Genomic DNA, 19,756 nt, shown 5'->3' with positions numbered 1-19,756 from the left:
ATGACAGCTGAAAAGCAGCACGTGAGTAGGTCAAACTAGCTTTTTTTTTTTTTTTTTTTTTTTTGTCAAACTAGCTTTTAATAAACAGTGGTAATGTGTGACCTAAGGAATTATAGAAAGCAATCTAGAATAATTTATCGTGGAGGCAATGGAGTCAAGAAAGGAATTCTAGACCAGCCCTCTGGTCTGCTTGGCTTTGGGTCCCTAACTCAGTACTGGCTTAATAAGCAGCAGGCCCTGTCACTCTCGGCTTCAACTCCCTTCTCCCTAAAATGGGTTATTGTGAAGATCAGGAAAATAATGGACAGCAATGCTTAAGTGCTGAATGAGCATGCATTAATGATGACTGGGGGGTGTGTGTGTACAAAAGTCATAAAGCAAGGGTTAAGCATATGCTCTGCTCTAAAAAAGCAGGCAGCCGTAACAAACATTTTAGAGAGAATTTCATTTGGAACCACACTTAATGTGAACAATTACTAGGGAGATATATGATTAACACTTTTTTCCTTTTCCCTATGTCCCATAATGATCACATTTTACTTTCTTCCCTCCCTCTTTCCTTATCATCCTAGATGCCTGGCACATATGACAACTCAATACACATGAACTGAGTGAATTTGGGAAGTGACCTGGAAGGTTAAGTCCCCTGTAAAACAGTGTTTTTGGTCGTGATTAGACCTGTACCCTCCATCTGGGGAAAACTCAGAGGAATAAATGGAGTTGTTTTGTTCTCTCACCTCACTCCCTCTCAGCAGTAGGAGACTCTGGCAAAGTGTAGCAACTCATTCAAAAGTTCCTATTTCTGTAAATTCAATAAAAACACAATTAAAATTTAGTAGGTGCTAAAACTTGGTTTTGAACTTTTATTAAAAAAATATATTTGCAAACATATAAAATTTAGGATGAAAAATGCTCATCTGAAAACAGGTAATAACTTAATATTTGCAAACATACACAGATGGTATAAAATCCATACCATTAAAAATGTTAATGATGCTGTATTGCGCTCATGGAACAAAAATCTTGCTGTAACCCCAGAGCTTCTCATGCTCACGTTTCAGGGCGCTGAGACTCTGGTACACTGAAGGTCATGAGAGCCACATGGCCAAAGCAGGAATACAGAATAAAAATCCATTTAGAACACATACTGTTAAAAACACGTTTCTTAAGGAATCACACAGATAAAAGGGAAACACAATTTTGCATTTTCCCCATTCAAAGTGAACGATATTGCATCATAGCATTTCAAATGAAGATGTCAAATACAAAACCGAGTGAAACATTGCACACATCTCTCCTGCTGAATTTGCTGAAAAACAGGCTCCTTGAGGCCCCGGCCCACTCAGGGAAATGTTCTCAAGCACAGCTTTAAAAAGCTCAGTGTAAGTTGCTTTACTTGTTTCAGATCTTAACATTTTAGACACCTGAAAACACAGGGCACTATTGGTTCCAGAAGGCCCTTTGAATACAACTGAAGAAAACCAAAGACAAGTAAGAAAGAAACACGTGCTCAGCAGCAAACACGCAGCAAGAATGCAGGACACACGTCCCTGTGATTCCTCGTCTTCACTCACGTGGACTGAGCCCACTCGTGCCTGTGCTGCCTCTCATTCCTCTGTGTTTCATTTTGCCCAGAGTTACAGTATGATGGCTAATTTTGTTTTTTAAGCAGTTAGGCACCTTCAATTTCATGTTGCATTGTTAGTAATACAATGGCAGTTATGGCCTCTACTACCAAAATGAGAAAATTTCAAACTACATTCTTTGGGGAGGAGAGTAATAAAGCTGCGTGGTTTAAAAATATTTACCTAGTAGATTTGATGGGGTTTAAAATTTTTACAAGAAAACATGGGTGGAAAAAGAACAATTCTTGACATGCAAAATCGGGTCATATTCTAAACTTAGCCTGTGCATCCTCCGGCAGAGAAGGACCCAGGTCAACTTGGGCTCTTAACAAAACCCCACTCCCAAAAGCCTTCCAAAGTAAGCCATGGACACACATTCACATGCAGATGGCATGAATGCTTCTGAAACTGACAGTCACTTGAAAACCTAGGATTCAAAGTCACACCTTACAAACCTCGGGAGAGATGCACAATGAGGAGGAGCTTCTTCCTTAAAGGAAAGGAGCAAGGCTGTTTGGGAGGTGGGAGTCCATTCAAAGACACCACATTAACTACAACCAAAGAAGAGTAGTGCCACCCACCCAGGTGAGGGGTGGCATACAGACAGTCACGGTGACCTAAATGCAGGCACCTGCAGTTCTGCAAACCTAGCAAGAAGCATCTCTGTTTTGGTGTCCATTTTGATTCAACTAAGGTTTAAAACTAAGATTCCAGTAAAGTCACTGTAGCAATGTAAACATGCAACCTAAACTAGCATGAGGTTCTGGACAGAAGCCTGAATGAGGAATAAGGCAACTGAACTGCGACTTTCGGGCCAGGGTCATCCAACTGCAACTGTTCAGGCTTGGCCTGACTTCTCTAGGGACTCATTCTGGCCTGAACTTCCTAGTCATCATGATGGGGAACTTCTGGCTTCTGAATTTTCAAAATGCTTTGAATACATAAATCTGGGAGTTGAAACAGGTTTACCCTTTTCAAGTCTCCATGACTTGGGCACTTAAAAATTTACTTTCACACTAAGGAAACCCTATCACAGATTCTCTTTACTGTCTGTGATATTCATTCCTTGGATTAAAGGGTGAAAATTAACAGATCTGATTAAAGACCCTCTTCAGGATATTCTCTCAACTCTCTCGTAATATTGTCCATACTCAAATCATCATTTCAATTCAAATGTCTATCATAACAAGAATCCTTCGATTCTTCCGCTTACCAAAGCCCACTGAGACTACACCTGGGATGCTAGCAAACCTACCAGGGCAACTGTTTTCTGAGAACAGTCACATGGCTCCCTGGACACCATCTCCTGGTGTCAGCAACACTTCACGTCTTACTGTAACTTTCTCTTTCCCAGGTGACACGCAAGCAATTCATTTTTGGTTGCTGAATTTACACACTACCTTTGAAAACAAACTATTCCTAATGGAGTATGAGAACTTAAAAGCTTCCCTGACTTCTGCGCAATTCACAAATAACTAGGTAAATGCAATAGAAGACACTAAATTGGGAAGCAGAAAAGTTGCCCAGGAAGCATGTTTAGATTAACAAAAGCCAATCAAGGTATTCTTTATGCTAAAAAACTAAGAGCAAACTAAAACAAGTATGTAATTCACAAGTAATTTTCTAAAATCTCAGCTAGAAAAAAAAAATCTGTGGACTTATGATTGAGTTACCATTAAAGCTTAAATGATTGTTCCCGAGGAACCATTACATCTGTCAGCATTATTCACAGCTAATCCTTATGCTAGCTGGTTGAGCCAATTGGGTTTTACCCCATCATTAAATAGTGCTCAGAAAAGTAAGCAGTGCATCTTAATTGGTTAAATACTACAAAATGACCTGTATCATAGAAACGAAGACACTTTCATTCAAAGAAAATCTTAAAATTACTATTGCTGAAATAAATCAAAATCTACATTAAAATATTACTAATCACCATTACATGCCATAAAAGAATAAATATAAATCATGGCAGATCAATAGCAGCATAACAAAGCATCTTTACATATTTTCACACTTTGGGCTGCAAAAGTACTCACAGCCTAGGAATACATTGGTAAAGTTCTGAATTTCACACTTTGTTTTAAACTCCATATTCTATAATAAAGTAAGGGCAGTGTGAATAACAGCTCCCTTTTCTGCATAGCTTTAAAACTATTCTCAGTAGACTTGAGGAATGGAACCAGAATGGCTTTGTCAGATTGGTCCACTGGTCCTTTTGTCAAAGTGTTAAGGAAAACAATTAACAATGACTTCTCACTGTGTTTAGACAGAAAAGGAAAATAAGGCTATGATTCACACACAAATTTAACATTTTCAAAACCACTGGAGAGTAACTTAAAGTGAAGATTTCTGATAGAATTCGGGCCTTACCAGTCTCAGCCTTTATTTCAAAGGTGTGCCACGCCTGCTCCTATACCATGACAGGGCCTGCAGGGCCCGATTCCAATGTATCCCCGCACTGGGAACCTGCTACATGGCAGCACTGGGGACACTTAAAAACAAAACACAATTAAGAAATTTCAGAACTTTTAAGGCCCAAGTGAGGCATTCATATAAAATATACTTCACTTGAACAAATCATTCCTAATTTGCCAGCTTAAACTCTGACCGTTAAAACACGAAGCTACTTTGCACAGAGCTGACTTCTGCTCTGTTCTGAACTTGACTATCAGCCCAATGCTCAAGTTTTTATGGGGGGAGTGGAGGGGAGAGGGGTGTAGGCTGGGCTGAACTCTGACTGCTGCAAGGCTGGTGACCCCTTTTCCCTAAGACCTTGAACGTGAAAGTGAGTTGAAAATCAGATTCCTTATTTCACAAACTTGCTTAGATCTGATGAAAACACCCACACAACTCAACACAATGGTCTTTTTTTTTTCTTTTTTTTTTTTTGTCAAAACAAAGGTCTGCTGGTGATGCTTCACAGTGAAACCTCCATTATCACTGGGAACGTCACTTGGAAAACATTCTTAAGGAATGAGTCTCTTTCTCATAGGCTCAATTTCAGGATTCTCAAAACTCAATGTTGTGTTTAGAAGTTTCCATGATGAGGCCTATTTGTTTCTGAGGTCGACATTCTGCCTTCGGATTCACTCTGCTCCAGTCATAGGTTGTGGTTGTCTTTGTTCTTGGTCAGAACCTGCAAGTAGACTTCATGAAGCGTACTGAGGAAGCTGGAATCATTCTGGAAGAGATGGTAATGTCACATTTACCTCATTAGAGCTTACTTTCTTGTTTTTTGTTTTTTTGTTTTTTGTGGGGTTTTTTGTGGTACGCGGGCCTCTCACTGTTGTGGCCTCTCCCGTTGTGGAGCACAGGCTCCGGACGCGCAGGCTCAGCGGCCATGGCTCACGGGCCCAGCCGCTCCGCGGCATGTGGGATCTTCCCAGACTGGGGCACGAACCCATGTCCCCTGCATCGGCAGGCAGACTCTCAACCACTGTGCTACCAGAGAAGCCCAAGAGCTTACTTTCTTGATAACAGCTTAGGAAGAAGCTGTACACATGATTTGTATAACTAATTACCCAAAGAATCCCACCACCCAGAGATAACCATCATTAATATTTTGGAATTCACTCAGATATTTTTCCACCTGGAGCATATGCCCAAGAAGAGAGAAACACTGGTTCTGGCTAGTCTTGAATTTTCTTTATGAACTGATTTTCTAAGAAGTCATACAATTTTTTTATTTTTAAAGAATGAAATTCAAAGACTAAATTGATATTCTACATACCTTAATTAGATGTATTAATGTATCCTGGAGCTGAGACTTGCTGAGGATAATGGAAGGCTTTCTCTGATTTTCTGATGTTCCAACAGTGAGAGGAGAAGGGGAGCTTGCTTTCCTCTCAAGGTCTGAGGACCTTGTAACTGTCTGCTGGAAAACACTTGGGGACAGCAGGACTGAGGACACTGCCGAAGTTGTTGCAGGAACCAGTGGGGGGCCTGCCACCTGCAGGGGAAAAATGGTCATTTTGCACCGAAGTGTGGAAGCCAGCAGCCACGTCCAGAGTAGTGGACGCCTGGTAACAAGCATAAGCAGCAGGAGACTGGAGCCCAGAGTCCAGTGCTAACTATTTGGGGTTCAGATAAACATTCAGGAGCAGCATCTGGGCATTTTACGTCTGGTTAGGAAGCTTGTTAGCTGAAGGATAAAGAGTCCATTTATATGATAAGGATGCCCTAGAGTTGTTATGAGAAGCCAGGCCCAATCATCACAGAAGGGGAATCTGATAAATAACAGCAGGGTATGCACAGTAAGAATAATCCTGTGATAAATCAAACATGTAAAGTTTTTCCATGAGGGGCACAGAAATGACTGGAAGAGGGTGTGAAGGAACTTCCTGAGGTGATGGAAATGTTACATAAATCTGCATTTTATTATATGTTTTATTTCAATAAAAAGAGAATTAAAAAAACCCAGTTATATGAAGCCTAGTTTCTTTCTTTTTAAAAATATTTATTTATTTGGCTGTACTGGGTCTTAGTTGTGGCATGTGGGATCTAGTTTCCTGACCAGGGATCAAACCTGGGCCCCCCTGCATTGGGAGTGCGGAGTCTTAGCCACTGGACCACCAGGGAAATCCTGAGCCTTAGTTTCTTTGGTGGTGTTCAACGTATTTATTATACCATTACAGGTATCAAAGATATATATATATATATTTTTTTTGTGGTACGCGGGCCTCTCACTGTTGCGGCCTCTCTCGTTGCGGAGCACAGGGTCCGGACGCGCAGGCTCAGCGGCCATGGCTCACGGGCCCAGCCGCTCCGCGGCATGTGGGATCTTCCTGGACCGGGGCACAAACTCGTGTCCCCTGCATCGGCAGGCGGACTCTCAACAACTGCGCCACCAGGGAAGCTCCCAAAGATACATAAATCTAATATCTATCTCCTTTCATTTAGATGTACTTCTGGGCTAATAATGGCTAACCATCAGAATACACAAAGAGTAATAATTAGTATTTTAAATAATTCTCACATTTTGATACAATCAACAGAGAGCTATATATTTTTTTCCTCCTATGTGTCACCCTCCTCATTTACAAATAGCCAAGAGCTTGCCATAGCTTTGAGAATGTGGTTTCTGGGTTCTGAGCCATTTGGTTTTTTTTTTGGTGCAACACCAGGCTGAGAGCTCCCGCTGATCACCATGCAGCAGGACAAGCTACAGAAAAGACCCATTAACAAGACCAGTCAGAAGCTGGCTATACTTTAAATTATGAGACTTGAGGAGCGGTGTAAAGGCTCAATGGCAAAAGGAATGTAAAAGTTTAAAAACTGAAAATAATAAGTGTGCATGTCAAGGCTGGTAGGTAATGGAGGGCAACTTTTAAAGAATGAGGCAGAGGAGAAACAGCAAGACACAGAGCACACAGGCCTGGGAGGCTTTGTCGTCACAGCAACGGGAAGCCAATGAGAGCAGCGTAGTGATGCTGCCCTCTGTTTATTGAGACACCACAGCTCTTCCAGGGCAAAGACAATCTCCTACTCATAGGGACCAGGCTGACTTGCTCTCAGCAGTCGCCCATTCACAAACACTGAGTGCCCCTGCTGTGGCCCACCCTGCCCTCCCATACACACAGTCAGGGAAGACATCACTGCAGACAGATGCCTTGAGGCCTACAGAGGCCACAGCAATGAACTCTGCCTAGGGGAGCAGGAGGGGGGGGCATCTAGATGGGCCTAGGCTTGAAAGCTAAAACGTTTCACTCAAGTGACAATGTTTTACTTCACACTCAGCAGAAGAACTTAAACATACTGTGCTCTTCAGAAAAAGGGAATCCTTACCGGGATGGCACTGGGTAACATCTTAGGCTGGGCAAAAACTTCAGGATCCTGGTTTTGCTGCATAGACTGCAACATTTAAAAAGAAAAGATGAAAAGATGCAGCAAGTTTTAATTAAGATTTCTTAGTTACTGTGGAAAAATCTAGGTTAGCAGCAGTAAGGAATAGTTCAGACATGAACTGGTTCCTAGACTCCTGAGGGGAGAGGCTGACCAGAACTTGTGACAATGCAGGATGAGAGCTCTGGGACAGTACCCGATCCCCTTCAGTTCCACCCGAGAACAGGGGTGCGTGCAAAGCCTTGAAAGCGTCTCTAAGGAAGAAGCTGAAACCTGTGTCTCTTATAAGAGCTGGGACAGCCCAAGCCTATTTTTGCTGTGAAGGCTGTAGAGATGCAAGCAAGATCCTGGCAGTGTGATACCTCCTGATAAGTGATTTAAACTTTGGACAGGTGGCACTAAATAGTCTTCATACAGAGTCACACTTCCACATGCTAAATTTTATCCCCATTCACTGGGAGACAAAAAAACTTCCTGTGTAGAGCAAATACATTAGAACTCAATAAAGCCCAAGGTCCTAAAATTCAATACTGCCACATAAATGAAAATGTACATGTTTGTAAGCTTCCTTTGCAAGGGGCATGCTAGAGAGCAGGGTGCCATTCCAGAGGTCAAAATCTGGAGGGGGTGGCATTCACCACTGCTGGTTGTACTTCCAGAACAACAGGAACAGTGGCAGCAGACACACTGCAGGGGTGTGATACCTAACTGTTAAACAACATTTTCTCTCTTCCTTATACTGCAGACAGAAACAGAAAAACATGACAATTTAATGATGTAACCGGGACACTAGGTTTCCTCTTTTTCTGTACAGAATTTCAATGGAATGGAAAAAATACTCCATTAACTAAGAAATAATATTCAATTATTATGATGGGCTCTTCTATATAATATTATTTGGTAAAATGTTAAGAGTTGGGGACTATAATTATTAAAGGGCATGAGACTAAAACCCTGAAAGGTTCTACCCCCTTTCAGTTCTGTGATCTTGCACAAGTCACTTCCAACTCTGACCTGACTTCCTCATTTGTAAACTCACCGACCTTATAAATTGAGGGACAAGCCTCTTCTTCACCCCCACACCCACTTCACCACTAAGTCCCACTGATCCTACTTCTTAACAAATCCACGAGTCCACACTCCCCAGTGCAGGCCCCCACCAGCTCAAGCCTGGGTGACTGTCCCAGCCTCCTTCCTGATGGGTCATTCTACTTCCATCTTCTCCTTTCCCGGCACGCCACCCTTGGCTCAAAGCACTTAAGACTCCCCAGGGCCCTTAGAACAAACCTCTAACTCCTTGACACAATTTACAGAGTTTTGCTCATCAACGAATACCTGCTCCCCTACGTTTCTTTCCACGTAGATCCAGCCACAGTGCAAGTTCAGCAAATGCCCTCTCATGTCCAGGCCTCCGTATGTGCTATTTTCCTTGCTTCCACATACTCTTCCTACCTCTAGAATAGGTCTGGCTAACTTCTACTGAGCCTTCAGATCTCAGCTGAACATCAGTTTCCTGAGGAAGCTTTATTTGACCCCAGACCTCCAAATCTGGGATGGTCTGATGGCAGCCCTAATGCTCCTGGCACAAGGCAGGCACTCAGTGAGAGTACTGAGGGAGCCGGGGATGGAACAAAGATTGGGATAATCTGGATCTGTGGTCCCGAGTCAAATAAGGACTTCTGGAACTGTTAGGCAAAAATAAACAAAAAACCCTAAAATGTACACCCGGGAAGGAAAATACAAATACTGTTTCTTAGCTTTTATCAGTTGAAATAACTTTGGGAAGTGAACTGAGTTACAACACCAGTTACCAATGGTCTGGCTGATCACTGCAGGGCTTCTCTCTCCTTTCTTCTAGCTCCTGACACACTCAACAGCTGTCTCTTTAAACAACTGTCTCCTGTCAATTAAAATCCAGGTCTTTGCAGTTTCATCCCACCCAGTTACAGCCACCCACCCTCCTGTCAGTACCTGAAGGGGAGCAAGCACCATGTTGCTCAGGGAGGCTGAGGCTCTTGCTGCTGCTGTCTTCATGGGAGGCTCTATGAAGCTCTCGGGCGTGGCCAGCTGGCCAGCTGCTGCAGAAAAGCTGGGTGCCACTGCACCTTTCCCAAGTGACTGTGACTGTATTTGGTCATGCTGTGGGGTCAACCTGAGTTTCTGGAGAAGATCAACGCTTGGGAGGGATGTACTGGCTGTGTTTGTCACACTCAGTGGGGCCCTGAATGGGCTCTGGCTGGCAGTCAGACTGGTGTGGCTCAGCTCAGGGACTGGCTGACTCAGAAGTGGAGACCTCTGTCTAGGTGTGGTCTTCACTGCTTGCATCATGGTGGTGTTTCGGGGTAGGCTTGGGGGAGCCTGTCCAGTAGAAGCTTCTGCTGGTAGAGTAGGACTAAGCACAGGGTGCAACGGGATCGCATAGCTTGGGGCCTGCTTTTCGCTGGACTGTGTGATGGAGGCAGGAGTGATTAGCACCGGGGTGGTGACTTCAGGCTGAACTGAGTGGTGGGCAGCAGGATGGACACCCAGGTTTTCTGACTGAGGGGTCCCTCCTGGCTCAAAGGAAAATGGTAGGAACGAGCTGGGATCTTTCTGGGAGGCATCTCCTGGCAGCTTCTCCACTTCTTCTGAATCCAGACCCAAAACTGTTGGCTGTTCCTTTGGCAAAGAGGTTCCAAATAATTCTTCCACTGTCAGATGTTTGTGTCCAGACGGAGCAGACTGAAAAACAAATCAAACCACCCAATGAAAGAAATCTCTTGCAAACCAGCGCAACTAAACTTCTTTTCCATCAACCAAAACAGTTTGCAGAAGCAAGGTTGGGTGGAGTCTAAAAATAGGAAATGGAACAAACTGAAGATGTCCTCAGGATTAAGGCCTAGGTACATCTATCTGGTCTCCCCAAGGTGGTGGACAGAAATCTGCATTAGTAGTAAAATTCCAATTTTCCGGACTCTAGGTGATAGCTTAGAATTCACCTTTTTTTTGTTGGCAAACAGATATAAGGTGAAGGGGCAATTACTTTACTTCAAAGTTAATTGTGCCTAATTGCCCTATGTCAGTCACACATGGTAGGGAAATTACACTCAAGAGGACAGAGGGACCAAATGCTGATCAAGCAATCACACCTTCATTTTCATGATTTTTGACTAGAAGGTAGGCATTGCACCTTGAGGACTAGGCCCCAAATACCAGAAAATAAAATTAACTATTAAAAAAAATTAAAGTATAGCTGATACAACATTATATTAGTTACAGGTGTACAACATAGTGATTCAATATTTTTATAGATCGTACTTCATTTAAAGTTATTATAAAATATTGGTTATGTCTTCTGTGCTGTACAATATATCCTTATATCTTATTTATTTTATACATAGTAGTCTGTACCTCTTAATCCCCTACCCCGATCTTGCCCCTCCCAATTTAACCATTTTTTAAATAGCTAGCCATTCCTCCTTCCTACTCCCGAATCACAGAATCCTTAAGAAAAAGCAAAGCATTTAAGCCTGAACATGTTAAATTTACATATATTTTAGTGATCTGGTTTATTGATACCACTGCAGCGACTCAAAGGAGAAATATTCATGCCTCCCACTTGTGAGCTTCCCTGCCCCTTCCCTTCAAGGAGTATTGCTGAATTCATTTAACCTTTATTTGCTCAGTATGCACAGGGTGGCAGGTTCTGCTCTGACCTGGGCCCAAAGGACATACCAGGAAGTAACAAAAAAAACTCCTACCCTGACAGAGCTTACATTCTCATGGGAGACAAAGTACTCTGAGAACACAAGCAGCCTCAACTTATGGTTTTATCCCTAAAGTGTATGGACTTCTTAGTTGTTTACATGAAAAAAAAAATTCACTGAAAACACATGATTTTCAGGGCCCCAGAGAGTCTATAAAGGCCTTAAAGTACACTGCATCTGAAATACAATGATGATAACACTATGGTATGATCCCATTTCTACAGGAAAACAAGCTGTTTTCCCCCATTGTTTGCTGCGTCCATTTGACAAATAATTAACGGTGTTAACCAGGTGCCAGGTGCATTGGGCTGTGAAGGGTGGGGAGAAGGACAGAGAGGGAGCTTCTGGGCAGCAGGCTCTTAAGGGAAGGGGGTTAGGGATCCCTGTTGTCCGGGAGGACTGAGGATGCAGGGGAGCTTACACATAAGGGACAGAAAAAGTTTCGGGGGCGCCGCTGTGCACTTTCTCCCTGGTGTGAGGGCAGAAGCACCTGCTGGGTGAGAGAGAGGTGGCCGGGAGAGCGTAGGTGGTGCGGAATAGCTGTTGTGGAGGAAGAGGCAGAAGCCTCCTCCAGTTGTAAAAAATGACAATTTCGTACCAAACCATTATATCTTAGAAAATAGTCAATGAAGAGAATTCTATTAATATTAAAGCTAACACAATGTATCTTGGCAAGTTAATGTGACGAGAGGCTTTGTTTAGGTGAAGGAACTCTCACATGGCACATTCAGGCCCCCGCTAACAACGCTGTAGCGAGACTAGTAAGACTATCTTGTCACAACACTTTCTGGTACTTCAAGGGATTTTCCAGATTCACAGTCTCACTCCAAATACTAGGCAGCACTAACACCTCATCATAAACTGTGGATGTGAAGAACTGCAAAAGACTTTATATGGTTTAATATCCTTACATTTTTACTTCTGAAAGACTGCAGAGCTTAGGGTCTGAAATAAAAAGTACCTAGGTTCAAGTCCCAGCTGTTAACTGGTAAAATTACAGCATTTCTATGTAGTGTGCTCATTTGAAAACTGAGGGCAACTGTGGCTAATTGCCTCACAGAGCTGTTGTAAAAATTAAGTTCTCGATATAATGTCTGGTGCCCAAAAAGCATTCAATAATTGGGAGTTGGCTATTATCATCATTATATGTATGAACCCAGATACAGTCTTTTTTTTTTTTTTGCTGCAAAAAGCTTTATTGTTTCCATTTGGTCCAAGGCTTGGGACAGGGGTCCAGGGTGGTTAAAAAGCTGCCTAGTGGCTGCAGAGAGGGGCTTCAGGCAGAAGCCCTGACACCAGAGGGGCTCCTCTGGGCTCTGGAGGCTCTTTTTTTTTTTTTTTTTAAAGTGAGGTGGAATAGCTAGCTGCTTGCTTGCTATCTATCTATCTATCTATCTATTTATTTATGGCTGTGCTGGGTCTTCGTCTCTGTGCGAGGGCTTTCTCTAGTTGTGGCAAGTGGGGGCCACTCTTCATCGCAGTGCGTGGGCCTCTCACTATCGCGGCCTCTCTTGTTGCGGAGCACAGGCTCCAGACACGCAGGCTCAGTAGTTGTGGCTCACGGGCCCAGCTGCTCCACGGCATGTGGGATCTTCCCAGACCAGGGCTCGAACCCGTGTCCCCTGCATTAGCAGGCAGACTCTCAACCACTGCTCCACCAGGGAAGCCCTCTGGAGGCTCTTAATCGTGCCAGAGGGTGAGACTTTCGAAGAGATACTCGCCCAGCCCAGCCTGGGGACCAAACAGCTTGCGGAGGTTGCTCAGGCGGTGACTCATCTTCTTGATGAGTTTCACCTCCTTATCTAGGAAGTGGCTCTCCAGGAAGTCACAGAGATGGGGGGTCTGGGCGGGCAGAACCCAGGGCATGCAGATCCAAAAGGGCCTGGTTCAGGTTCTTCTCCACGAGAATGGCAGCTTCCAAAGTGTCCTGGGTTTGTACCCCACTCATCTTGAGATGGCTTCTGCATGTCCTCGAAGAGGGCACGGCTGCCACACTGGTTTTGCATTTTCAAGAGACACTGGGCGCCCTTGCACTTCTTCCCCACCAATTCACAGAAAAAGTGGCCCATGCCCTCCAGAGCCACGTTGTCGTGGTTGAAATAGAAGCCCGGAGAGGAGGTAGGTGTAGGAGGCCCGCAGATGCATGCTGACCAGGCGGTTGATGGCAGCCTCCACCTTGGTGGAATAATTCTGACGAATCTGGGAGCTCAGGGTTGATCGGTAATAAGGAGTTAAGCTCAAAAAATGGTGTTAGCTGGTCCTGGTGGCCGAGGATAGCTGAGTGGCTGATTCCGAAGGTTATGACTGGAAAAAAGGTTGGAGGGTGGTTGGAGGCTGGAGTAAGGGGTGTCCCTGGGTCTGTTCCGTCCAAACACTGTTGAAGCAAGAGACAGATCTGCAGGACCGGTGAGCACATTGCCCCACATATACTCTTAACAGCAATTATGATACATCTGTGTGTGGATATGTTTTAAAGAATATCAAATAATATGTGGGGATATTAAAAATCTATCAAATCCTTTCAGAATATCATCCCCTATAATGCAAAATAATAACAACAAAACCACTTGACGGGATATGGAGGCTGTGCTATTATAAATCACCCCATTGTTCCCTGAGGCAAGGAGTCATTAAAGACAGCTGTTTGTTCAGAATTCACTGGTAACGTTTCAAATCCATTCAAAGTAATCTGAAATAGACAATGAATTCTGATATGGGACAGATGTCTCTTTCTCTCTGTCCAGGCCACATAACTGTAGTAGAATGCATAGGTTCCAACCCCAGGCTGGACACTGTGATCTACTCACTTTTGGATTCCTGGCATCATAAATGTCTGCTGATGAGCAGAGAGACAATTCCTTCCCCCTTTCCATTTCTAAAAGTTATGGTAAAATATACATAACAAAAGTTACCAATTTAACCATATTTAACCATATTTATACCTAAGTGTAAAATTCAGTGGCATTCAGAATATTCACAATGCTGTCTATTTACAGAAGTTTTTCATCAACCCTAATAGAAACTCTGTACCCATTAAACAACTCCCTATCTTCTCTCCCGGTCACCCCCCAATGCCCCACCGACAGACCCCGGTAATCTCTATTCTACTTTCTGTATCTATAAATTTGCCTACTCTACCTACCTTGTTTAAGTGTAATCATACAATATTCGTCCCTTTGTGACTGACTTAATTTCACCTAGCATGTTTTCAAGGTTCATCCATGTTGTAGCAGGTATCAGAATTTCATTCCTTTTTATTTTTTATTTTTATTATTATTTTTTTGGCTGCGCCTCGCGGCTTGCGGGATTTTAGTTCCCTAACCAGGGATCGAACCTGTGCCCTCTGCAGTGGAAGCACAGAATCCTAACCATTGGACCACCAGGGTATTCCCAGAATTTCATTCCTTTTAAAGGCTGAATAACACTCCATTGTATGTATATACCACATTTTGTTTATCCATTCATCTGATGATTGACAATTTGTTTCCACCTCTTGGCTGTTATGAATAATGCTTCATAAACCCTTAGTGTAAAAGTGTCTGTTGTAGTCCTTGTTTTCAGTTCTCTCAGGTACATATCCAGGAACAGAACTGCTGGATCATATGGTAATTCCACATTTTAACTTTTTGAGGAACTGCCAAACTGTTCTCCAGGGCTGCTGTACCATTTTACATTACCATAACACTTGTTGGCCTTTTGTGTATGTTATTTGGAGAAGTTTCTATTCAGCCCTTTGCCCATTTAAAAATTTTATTTGTTTATTTATTATTTTTTGGCTGCACCATGCAGCATGCAGGATCTTAGTTCCCAGATCAGGGACTGAACCCACGCCCACTGCAGTGGAAGCTCGGAGTCTTAACCACTGGACTGCCAAGGAAGTTCCCTCTTTGCCCATTTTTGAGTTGGGTTAATTCCTTTTTTACACATCATGTTTAGAACAAAATGGTGAAGACTGCTTGGCAGAAGAAGTACTGGGAAACTACACTAATTCTTATTCATTAATGCAAATTATGTAGTTTTTTTTTTGCCACGCCACACGGCATGCAGGATCTTAGTACCCCAACCAGGGATTGAAACTGTGTCCCCTGCAGTGGAAGCGCAGAGTCCTAACCACTGGACTGCCAGGGAATTCCCAATTACGTAGATCTTAACCACCATATTCTTATATATATATATATATGTGTATATATATATATAAACACACACAAACCAACATTTAGACATACCTACTTTAAAAAACACAGACCACATTGGGACTATCTTGCAGAAACTTAAGAGTCTTTTCCAGGGAAGAATACTATTTTATGTTATAAGAAAAGGAGCAATCAAACAATAGGACATGGAGACGCCTCACCATGAAATACACCTTAGGCTTCATAAATGACATACATGATCCAGGTAGCAATTTTTACCTATCTAGTGGAACACAAATCAACTTTTGAACAACTAACATTACCCACATTTACATGTGAAATGTTTCTACACTTACACTTAAAAACTGGTATCTCTAGGGACTTTCCTGGTGGTCCAGTGGTTAAGAATCTGCCTTCCGATGCAGAGGACATGGGTTTGATCCCTGGTCAGGGAACTAAGATCCCACATGCTGTGGGGCAACTTAGCCTGCGCGCCGCAACTGAAAAGATGGAAAGGAAAGATGCCGCATGCCACAGCTAAGACCCGATAGAGCCAAATAAATAAATAAATAAATATTTTAAAAAGAAATCACCTTCTAAGACGATTAGAATGGTGAATGTCTTATGGTGCCTGATGATAATGTTTATTTCAGTACAGAAAAACAGGGCTTACTTTGAAGTATAAATTTAATAAATATTTACTGAATTAATACATATATCTCAGACTGTTGAAAAAACTGTTTTTTTAAAAGTCTCTCTAAATCCTCCATTAAAAAATACATATATATATATATTTATTTTCTTTCTTTCTTTCTTTTGGCTGACATAGGTCTTAGTTGCTGCACACAGGATCTTTGTTGAGGCATGCGGGATCTTTCGTTGCAGCACGTGGGCTTCCCTCTAGTTGTGGTGTGCAGGCTGCAGAGTGTGTGGGCTCTGTAGTTGTGGCACGAGAGCTTGGTAGTTGTGGCGCACGGGCTTGGTTGCCCCACAGATCTTAGTTGGGATCTTAGCTCCCTGACCAGGGATCGAACCTGAGTCCCCTGCATTGGAAAGTGGATTCTTTACCACTGGACCACCAGGGAAGTCCCCAAAACTGGTATTTCTAATGGTATGAAATCTACTTCATATTAAAAAATGGGACTTCCCTGGTGGTCCAGTGGGTAAGACTCTATACTCCCAATGCAGGGCGCCCGGGTTTGATCCCTGGTCAGCGAACTAAATCCTGCATGCATGCTGCAACTAAGAGTTCGAATGCCACAACTAAGGAGTCTGCATGCCTCAACTAAAAGATCCCGCATGCCTCAATGAAGATCATTCGTGCTGCAACTAAGAACTGGCACAGCCTAAATAAATATAAATAAATAAGTAAATAAGTAAATAAATAATGAAACCATATGGTAGAATGCTGAACTCTGACGGCAAAAGCAGCAGAAAGTTTCCAATTTCTCCATGCTGCCTCCCTGCAACTTCTGCCAGGCCAGAGACAGATTCTCAGACTTTCTCTGGAATAGAGTGTGTGGTAAAGCTTTAGGATTTCAGAGGTATCTCACATGAGGCAGAATAAATGAGGTTACGAGGGCAATAGGAGTTATCATAGACAGAATGCTCATTACACATGAGGCCCTGTGCTACACACTTTACACGCATTACTCTATTAACTGGTAAGGGTAGTACTATTATTATTGCCATTTTATAGATGATGACCAAGTAGAACAACAGAACCAGACTCCAACTTAGTTCTAACAAGACAGTCCATATTCTTAACCATTATGCCACCATCCTGAGATGTCCATCAAGCAGACGATAGGTTACCTACTCAATTGAGTGGTGATATGATCCTCTGGGGAACAGAGGTGCAGCTAAGACTTGAATAACTAAGAGGTGGATACAAGTCAAAAGGTACCAACTTTTGGAAATAAGTAACTGGCTGAATCAGTCGCAAGAGGCTGAGTGGGCAGAGCATGCGTCTCCACACAAACTCCCCAAAGCTATATAGTCTCTGAGTTGGACAGGACCCTCTCTACACTTCTCTGCCTCTGACAAGAAAAACTGGCTGCATTCCTCTAGTAGCTGGGCTTATTTATTCATGGATTCATCTTCCATCATCCATAGAAAAGGTGAAATTTTATTCTTTACTCATCTTTAAAGACTGGATTCTGAGTTCTGTAATGCCTCACTTAAATCAAGTTTTAGTCTGATCATGCCCCTAGGAAATGGAATTCAATGAGTGGCACCATGTATGGTACTCAAAAAAATTCTAATAAACTGTATCAGGGGACTTCCCTGGTGGTCCAGTGGCTCAGACTCCGAGCTCCCTATGCAGGGCGCCCGGGTTCGATCCCTGGTCAGGGAACTAGATGCTGCATGCCGCAACTAAACATCCCGCTTGCCACAACTAAAAGATCACACGTGCTGCAACGAAGATCCTGCATGCTGCAGTGAAGATCCTGTGTGCCACAATGAAGACCTGGCACAGCCAAATAAATAAATAAATATTTTTTAAAAACCCAAGAAACAAAACAACAGCAACAACAAAACTGTATCAGGTTTTCCATTGTTCCTTCCTCACCCCATAGCTCTTGCTGTTTAGAGAACTTCATATTTCTCTTTGGATTTATTGTGTCCATGTCAGATTTCCTACCTGATAGTGCCCTGGGCACACCAGAAGATATGATTATTCTTAACCACAGGAACCAAAAAACAATACAAAACAAACTAGGGAAATAGTCCCAAGGGAATTTTAATAAGTGAATTATGAAACTGAAATAAAATTTAATACTATTAAGGCTTGACAGCACTACTTGCTCCTCAGCACTAGATGGCAGTGTTACTAAACCAACATACAATCAGCATGCAGGGCCATGGATTTTAGCTAATTTTAGACATGGCTCTGACAATATCCAGATCTCAATATTTTACAAAATGCTGTCACTTTGGCTATAAAATGGAGTTTTGGGGGGTCCACTTCTTCATTTGGATCTCACAGTAAGTCTGTGAGTTAGGCATTGCAAGAATCCTTAATCCCATGATTCAGAAGGAAAGGGCAAGTGACTGGCCCACTGGCTGATAAACCAGACCAGAAGGAATCTGCTCCTTCCCTTGCTGCCTCTCTTAACATATATTTTTTAAAAATTAAGTTTTACATAGCACTGCTTTTTTCTTTGATTTTTTTAAAAACACAGCATTGCTTCTAATATATGTTTGACCTTCAGGATCCTAAGTCCAAATACAGGAAAAATGGAGCAAAGGAATGTGGTATGCAAAATGTGGTTTAAATTAATTACCATCTACAAACCTAAAAACTTTATAGATACATTGCTGATGGGAATGTAAAATGGTACAGCCTCTCTGGAAAACAGTATGGCAGGGCAGTTTCCTATTAAACTAAAACATGCAATTACCAAATTACCCAACATTTGCACTCTTGGGCATTTATCCCAGAGTAAAGGGAATTTATGTACAAAAACCTATATACAAATGTTCATGGAAACTTTATTCATAATAGTCCCAAACTGAAAACAACTCAGATGTCCTTTAACAGGTTAATGGTTAAAAATGTTAATTCCACTCAGCAATGACAGGGAACTATTGATATACATAACAATTTCAATGAATCTCCAGGAGTTATGCTGAGTGAAGAAACATAATCCCAAAAGGTTATATATTATATGATTCCATTTATAGAAAATTCTTTAAATGACAACATTACAGACCTGGAGACAGATTAGTCACTGCCAGGGGTTAGGGATGCCAGAAGAAGGCTGGGAGGGCGTGACATGTAAGTTAGTGCGATAACAAAAGGGCAACACAGAGGATTCTTGTGGTGATGGAAGTCTTCTGTATCTTGACTGTGGTGGAAGACATACAAAACTCTACGTGGGATAAAATTGCATAGAACTAAATAAACACATGCACATACACACAGATGAATACGAATAAAACTGAGGAAATGTGAACAAGATGGGTATACTGTGTCAATATTCTGGTTGTGATATTGTACTGTATTTTACAACCTGTTATCAATGGAATAAATGGGCAAAGGGGACATGGATCTTTCTGTATTATTTCTTACAACTGCATATTAATCTATAATTATCTCAAAATAAAAAGTTTAATTAAAAAACTATGGTTTTCTGGGACTTCCCTGGTGGTCCAGTGGTTAAGACCCTGTGCTCCCAATGCAGGGGGCCCAGGTTCGATCCCTGGTCAGGGAAGATCCCACATGCCATGGAGCAACAAAGCCCGTGTGCCACAAATACTGAGCCTGCTCTCTAGAGCCTGTGTGCCACAACTACTGAAGCGTGTGTGCCTAGAGCCCGTGCCCTGCAACAAGAGAAGCCACCGCAATGAGAAGCCCGCGCACCACAACAAAAACTAGCCCTGCTCGCTGCAACTAGAGTAAGCC

At 42.6% G+C, this 19,756-nt stretch overlaps 1 protein-coding gene and 1 pseudogene across 5 annotated transcripts in view; both read right to left on the bottom strand.

The window, feature by feature from the left end:
- Positions 1 to 849: 849 nt before the first annotated feature.
- Positions 850 to 19,756, bottom strand: part of DCP1A (decapping mRNA 1A) — a 60,148-nt gene continuing 41,241 nt past the window's right edge. For 2 of the 4 annotated variants that reach the window (XM_081245582.1, XM_081245579.1), the window contains 4 exons: positions 9,441 to 10,190; positions 7,413 to 7,478; positions 5,359 to 5,577; positions 850 to 4,809 (listed from right to left, as the gene is read on the bottom strand). In XM_081245582.1, coding sequence (XP_081101708.1) covers positions 4,729 to 4,809; positions 5,359 to 5,577; positions 7,413 to 7,478; positions 9,441 to 10,190 — 1,116 coding nt within the window. In that variant the 3' untranslated portion in view covers positions 850 to 4,728. The remainder of the gene's footprint in view (positions 4,810 to 5,358; positions 5,578 to 7,412; positions 7,479 to 9,440; positions 10,191 to 19,756) is intronic. The other 2 variants (XM_081245581.1, XM_081245580.1) reach the window with 1 other exon arrangement.
- On the bottom strand, positions 11,715 to 17,925 carry LOC308623760 (ferritin light chain-like; annotated as a pseudogene). The gene is made up of 2 exons: positions 17,921 to 17,925; positions 11,715 to 13,451 (listed from the first exon to the last, which is right to left on the bottom strand). The product of its transcript is annotated as a ferritin light chain-like (transcript).

Source organism: Mesoplodon bidens (assembly GCF_964165515.1).
Source record: "Mesoplodon bidens genome assembly, chromosome: 10".
NCBI lineage: Eukaryota > Metazoa > Chordata > Mammalia > Artiodactyla > Ziphiidae > Mesoplodon > Mesoplodon bidens.
The sequence above is the reverse complement of the archived record's forward strand: the minus strand, read 5'-3'. Positions and strand labels throughout refer to the sequence as shown.